Genomic DNA, 5,971 nt, shown 5'->3' with positions numbered 1-5,971 from the left:
CGGCTACGGGGCTTGTCCTGGCAGCCGCAGAGCTGGGCTGGGTGCCCTCGGCACGGCGCAACAGGCCAACGCCAGCCACGTGCCAGCCCGTCCCGCCTCAGGCTGCTCCCCCAGAGCACACCAGCGCTGACCCCGGGGTCCTGGCCCACAGCACTGCCTTGCACCCCTGCCCGTGGGGCACGGGGAGCCCCGCTCCTGCCAGCGTGGGGGGACCACGTGCCCCAGTAATGAGGGAGGGGGTCTGAGCACCATCCCCCATGAACGGGGGGATGCCAGGCCGCTGGTCCAGCGCCACGTGCTCACCCGTCACCATCTCCAGGACACGCTGCCCGTTCTCCAGTGCCCGCTCCAGCTCGCCGAGCCGTGGACGGATCTCCTCGCAGAGGCCCTGTGGAGCAGGGCGGGGGGGGTGAATGCAGCCCCTGCCCCGGGGGGACCCCCACCCCAAAACCCCCGACCCCCCCATGTGCAGGGAGCTGCCCGGTCTCCTCTGGCCCCAGCCCCACCTGGATCTGCTGGTGGGCGTCACGGACGTGGCTGACGCAGCCGTTGGCGCGCCAGAGCCGGGCCAGGTGCCGCTCCGTGGCGCTGAGCCACTCCTGGAAGGCGTCCACCGACTCCTGGAAGCGCTGGGCCGCCGGCAGGATGCGCTCCAGGCAGCCGTGCCTGCAGGGGTGGCGGGGCAGGAGCAGGGTCTCAGGCCCGGGGAGCTGGGGCCAAGGGCAAACGCTCCTGGCCCCGCTCTCCCTCTGCCCCGCAAGGTCGCCCCAGCTCGTGCACCAGCCCGGAGCCGCCAGGCCCAGCGGTGATGCCCAGAGGTGCAGGACGCAGCGAGCTGCTCACGGCGCGGGTCAGGCAGGAAGGGTGGCATGGCCCGGGGGTTGTGAGCACGGAGTGGTGCAAGGAAGGGCCCTTCCTTGCACTGGGTCTTTTTGCACCTCCAGCTGCCCCTTTCCCTGTGCAAACACGTCCCCCGGCCGGAGGCTCCCAGCACCCCCTCCCTGCAGGGCCCAGCCTGGCGTTGGGGGTGGGCAGCTTGCTGGCTGACCGCCTCTGGTCCCCATCCGGGGCAGCCGGCCGTGCCCAGCTCCCTCCCGCTCCCCCAGGGCTCTTTGTCTGCCTGGCCAGGCCGCGGCTCACCCGGCAGGCGCTTTGTGTCCTGATGCAAATTCCAGCACAGCCCCAGCCGCGCACAAAGGGGCTCTGACCCGCAGCCGCACGGCCCCGAGCTGCTGGGGCCCTGGGGAGGGGAGGGGAGGGAGAGGAGGGATGGTGGCAATGGCCTCAGGCAGGGCACACGCTGGGGCCACGATGCCATGGGGCTGGGAGGGGGGGTCTCCTGGTCTGGGCGGGGGGCTGGGCTGCAAGGCAGAGCCCTGGAGAAGAGGATGCTGCAGGGCCCGCAGTGACCATGGAGCGAGGGTCGACCCCAGCCCTCCGCTGCTGCCTCTTGCCTCCCCGTGGGTCAGAGCAAGGGCTCTGCTGCTGTGAGAGTGCGGGCATGCATTCATGTGTGTGCATGCATGCATGCGTAGGCACATACATCCATGTATGCCTGTGCACATGCATGTGCACGGGTGTATGCATGTATGCACTTGTGCATGTGTGTGCACACACATGCGTGTGTGTGTGCGGGCAGCAGGCCTGTGGCTAAGCTACATTTCCCATGCTGCAGCTGGACACCATGGCCCCGTGTCCCGTGCCGTCCCCCGCAGCCACAGAATTGTCCTTCTCCATCCTGCGCAGAGGAGGTCCCTGAAGGCCGTTAGCGAGTCCTCTCTTCCCCAGCCTCAGTCATCCCACAGCCCCCAGCCTCTCCTACGGGGGGGGGAGGTGACCCCCTGGGCCACCCAGCCCCATGGCACAAGGTGAAACAAGAGGGGAACGACCTGGGGGTGAGGCCGTGACAAGACACCGCCGGCCTCGACCTGCCACTGCTGCTGCGGGGGGCAGGTGGCCTATTGCATGCCACGTCCCCCGAGGGGAAGGAATGGGCTTGGGTGGCAGTGTGGAAGACTGAGGCTGGGTTACACGGCCTCCCCCGGCCCCTCCTTCCTCCAGGTCTACAGAGCAGGTGCCTAAAGCCCCCGGGCTGCCGCCAACGAGCTCCAGGGCAAGCCCTCTCTGCCCCACAAAGGGGCAGCTGGGCGGGCGCCTTCAGGGCACGGGGCATCTAGGCTCTGTCGCAACGGGCAGCTGCAGTACCCAGCGGCCCCGGGCTGTGCCTGAGCCTGGCGCGCCCGGCTGCTGCGGTGGTGGGAGCACGGCTGCTGCCGGCCCTGCACGCTCCAGGCAAAGGGGAGCCCAGGGGCCCTCACCACTGCCTCACCTGGCCTCCGCCTCCTGGATCAGCTGCGCCCACTTCTCCTGCAGCTCGGCCAGGCCCTCATGTCCGTCCGGCTCCGGAGGCGGCTGTCTGTCCTGCAGGACGCGCTCCACGCGGGGCCGCCGCTCCTCCAGGAGCCGTTTCAGGAGCTGTTGGGAGTCGAGGTCCGACTGGCTGGCCCGCAACGCGCTGCCCCGGCCCCCCGGTCACGTCGCGGCGCCCTCCCACGGCAGACGTCCCCCTCACCTTCTGCTCCTGCAGCTGGGCTTTCACCACCTTCACCTCAGACGAGGGCGGCTTCTGGTTGCTCACCAGGTCCTCCATGTCGGTCACCCAGCTCAGCAGCTTCTCCAGCGAGTCCTGGGCCGGCTCCGCACCCGGGGCATCCTCCAGGAACGGCACGACCCGCTGGGTCACCTGCGGGAGCAGCAGGAGCTGAGCCGGGGGCAGGGACAGAGCCCACCGGGGCTGGGAGACGCCACGCGACGCCCGGCCGGCCGGGCAGGGGCCTTGGCCGTGCGACCCCAGGGAGGGCAGGGGCCGGCGGCACGGACCAGCAAGGCTGCACCCAGCCCCGCTGCGTGGATTTGCCCGTAGGACTCGGTCCCGCCTCCCTGAGCCGCACGCGCCAGCACGGGCAGGGTGGGCTCTGGCCCCGTCCCCCAGGTGCCCGGGTCCAAGGCCTGCGAGCACAGCGGGGAGGGCGCAGCGCAGGAGAGCAGCCCGGGCCCTGGCGGCTGCACGACCAGTCCATCGCTGCCCAGCTGGGAGATCACCGAGCGCACGGGACGAATTACGGGGGCACAGGGCGGTTGCAGGGCTCCATCACCTCCCTCCCCAGCACTGGGGGGATGGCAGATAGTGGGCACGGGATCCCTGCGAGCAAAACGCCAGGCCCCGGGAGGTCAGGGGCCCCTAGAAAGTGCTGCAGCCACTTCTCTCCTTTCCCCCACGATTTGGGGAACACCTCGCTCAGGCCCCCCACAGTTCCCGATGGCGCCAGAACCAGGACGACGGCGAATGGCTCTGGACACACACACACGTATACACACTTATGCACACCCCCCCACTGGCGCAAGCGGGCCTGCCCCCAGGACCAGCCCCTCCAGGCGCCTGCCGGGCGCAGGTGTGGAGGCAGAGCAGAGGCGCGGGGCATGCTCCCTGCAGCACGTCGGCACCCAGCACAGGGCACGCTCCCTGCAGCGTGCCGGCACAGGACACGCTCCTGGAAGCACGCCAGTACCCGCCCCAGCGCCATAGGGGTCGCAGAGACGCGTTGTCGGCTGATGAAACCCCCAGGCGAGCGACGCCTGGGCCAGCGGCCCCTGCAGACTCCTGCGCACGGCCGGGGGCACGCGGGCACGGCAGCATCACGTATTAACCTCGGCCAGCTCCCCGGAGCGCTCAGTCAGCACCTTCACGGTGCGGGTGACGACGGGCTCCCCGCCCCGCTCGCCAGCGGGGTACTCGGTCACCTCCACGATCTCCGTCACAATGGTCTCCGTCACCTCTGTCACCTCCGTCACCTCCCGCGTGGTGAGGGGCTTCCAGGGCCAGCTGCTTCCCGAGCCCCGCGGGGCGGCCACGTGCTGGGGGGTCCGGGACGCCCCCGCGGCCTCCAGCTGGGCCTTGAGCGGGTTGCAGCCCGTGCTGCCGTTCTGCACCTTCACCTCCATGTTGTTCTGCTTGGGCAGGGGGCTGCTGGGCTGGCTCTTGGCCGCGCTCGGCGCCGGGCTCCAGCCGTTCTCGATCACCACGGGGTTCAGCGGGGACTTCTCGGCGGGTGCTGCCCGGGCCTCAGCGTTGTTCCTGCCGGTGGCGGGGGGCGCAGCCTCGAGCCCCAGGTCCTTGAGGTACGACTCCTTCAGGAACTCCTCCGACTTCTGGGTCTTCTGCCCCAGGCAGCTGGGCCGGCTCACCGAGTTCCCCATGGCGCGGCGCGGCACGGCGTGGCAGCGCGGCGACCTCAGGTCGGCACCTGCAACTAAGGGGCAGCCACGTTACCCCTGCGGGGCAGAGGGTGCAGATCCCTCCCACCCTGCACGGCCATCCTCATCCCATCCCGGGGACCGGAGCCCTTCCCTGCTGCCTCAGAGCCGGGTCTGGGTGCAGATCTCCTGCCCAGAGGGGGAGGGCACCTGCCCCGCCAGACAGGGCTGTCCTCACGTGATGGGGCTGAGCCTGGCCCGGCTGCCCTGGCTCGGGTCTACCCCCGAGGCCTGGCTCCCTGGGGTGAAGGCAGGGGCAGAGCGGGCTCCCGTTGGGGGCACTGCAGGGGCGCGGGTGGAGAGCGAGCCGTCCCGGTGCTGTCCAGGAGAGGACGGCGCCGCGGCAGGGCGCTCCCAGCGGCGTGGGCACACGCCTCGTTAGCCAGGGAGGCAGCGCAGGGCACCAGGCAGACGGGCAGATGCTGCTAACGGGCCTCGCTTTGTACCATTAGATTAACTCCCAGGCAGGCTGGAGCCGGGAGAAAGGAGCCATCTGTCTGCAGGGCCCTGACAAAGGCAGCGCAGGGAGCTGAAAGGGGCACGCTGCCGCAGACGGGGCGCTCGGGGGGGCTGGGGAGCCATCCGTCACCGAGACACCCCCCAGACAGGAAGAGTCAGGCGCCGCCTCCTCCACCCAGCCTGCCTTTGCGGCTGTAAATCCCGGAGCACCCAGACAGGACCCTCCCCGCCGGCCCCCGCCCCAAGCACCGGCGCTGCCATCTGCACCGCGCATCCATCACTCGGACACTCGCGTTCCCACCAGAGACGCCCAGCTGCAGCCGCAGCCCCAGCCGCAGCCGCAGCCCCAGCCGTGCAGGCCACAGGCAGCCCCAGCCACGCACCCCACAGGCAGCCGTGGCCAGGCATGCACACACATGTGGCCATACTCCTCAGACAGCTGCAGCCACAGTCTTGCAGCCACACAGACAACCGCAGCCATGCACCCTATATCGCCAGGGCAGCCGCAGCCACGCACCAGCTGGTACCTGCACCGCTGTGGCCACGTGCCCCGGAGACAGCTGTGCCACACACCACAGACAGCCACTGCCACATCCCCTGCACCAGCAGCCAGTCTCACATCTGCACAGCCAGACACAGCCGCAGCCTCGTCCCCGTGCAGACAGCCGGAGCCATGCACCCCCCACAGCCAGGACAGCTGCAGCCGCGCGCCCGCACAGACAACCGTAGCCAGGTACCTGCACAGCCACGGCCACGCGCCCCACAGACAGCCACAGCCTTGCACCCACGCGGCCAGCTGTAGCCATGCGTCCCACACAGCCAGGACAGCCGCAGCCCCAGCCCCAGCCCCAGACACGCACCCACACGGGCAGCCACGGGCACACACCCAGCCAGGCGCTCACCCACGGGGACAGGGCACCCCCACAGAAGCTGGCGCCACACAAACCCCGGGCAGGCCCTGCAGACAGCTGCAGCCACGCACCCCACAACCAGCACGCGACCTGCGCCAAGCACGGCCACGTGGGCACGGGGTCCCGAGCCCTGATGCCCACGCGGACATGCATGCACATGCACATGCACATATGCACACGCACACGCACACCCGCGTGCACCTGCACGCGCATGCACACCCCCGCGCACATGGACACGCGCCCCTTGCCAGGCGGGGGCGCGGCCCGAGCCCCCCGCACGCGGCGCA

General features: G+C 70.4%; 1 protein-coding gene across 1 annotated transcript in view; it reads right to left on the bottom strand.

Moving 5' to 3' along the window:
• Nucleotides 1-97: 97 nt before the first annotated feature.
• Nucleotides 98-5,971, bottom strand: part of LOC112551717 (dystonin-like) — a 27,113-nt gene continuing 21,239 nt past the window's right edge. Inside the window, exons 4-7 of the mRNA XM_025214249.1 lie at nucleotides 2,573-2,743; nucleotides 2,330-2,475; nucleotides 507-666; nucleotides 98-388 (exon numbers count right to left, since the gene is read on the bottom strand). Coding sequence (XP_025070034.1) covers nucleotides 98-388; nucleotides 507-666; nucleotides 2,330-2,475; nucleotides 2,573-2,743 — 768 coding nt within the window. The remainder of the gene's footprint in view (nucleotides 389-506; nucleotides 667-2,329; nucleotides 2,476-2,572; nucleotides 2,744-5,971) is intronic.

This window comes from Alligator sinensis, unplaced genomic scaffold (genome assembly GCF_000455745.1).
Source record: "Alligator sinensis unplaced genomic scaffold, ASM45574v1 scaffold987_1, whole genome shotgun sequence".
Taxonomy (NCBI): domain Eukaryota; kingdom Metazoa; phylum Chordata; order Crocodylia; family Alligatoridae; genus Alligator; species Alligator sinensis.
This window is presented reverse-complemented; position numbering and strand designations above follow the sequence as displayed.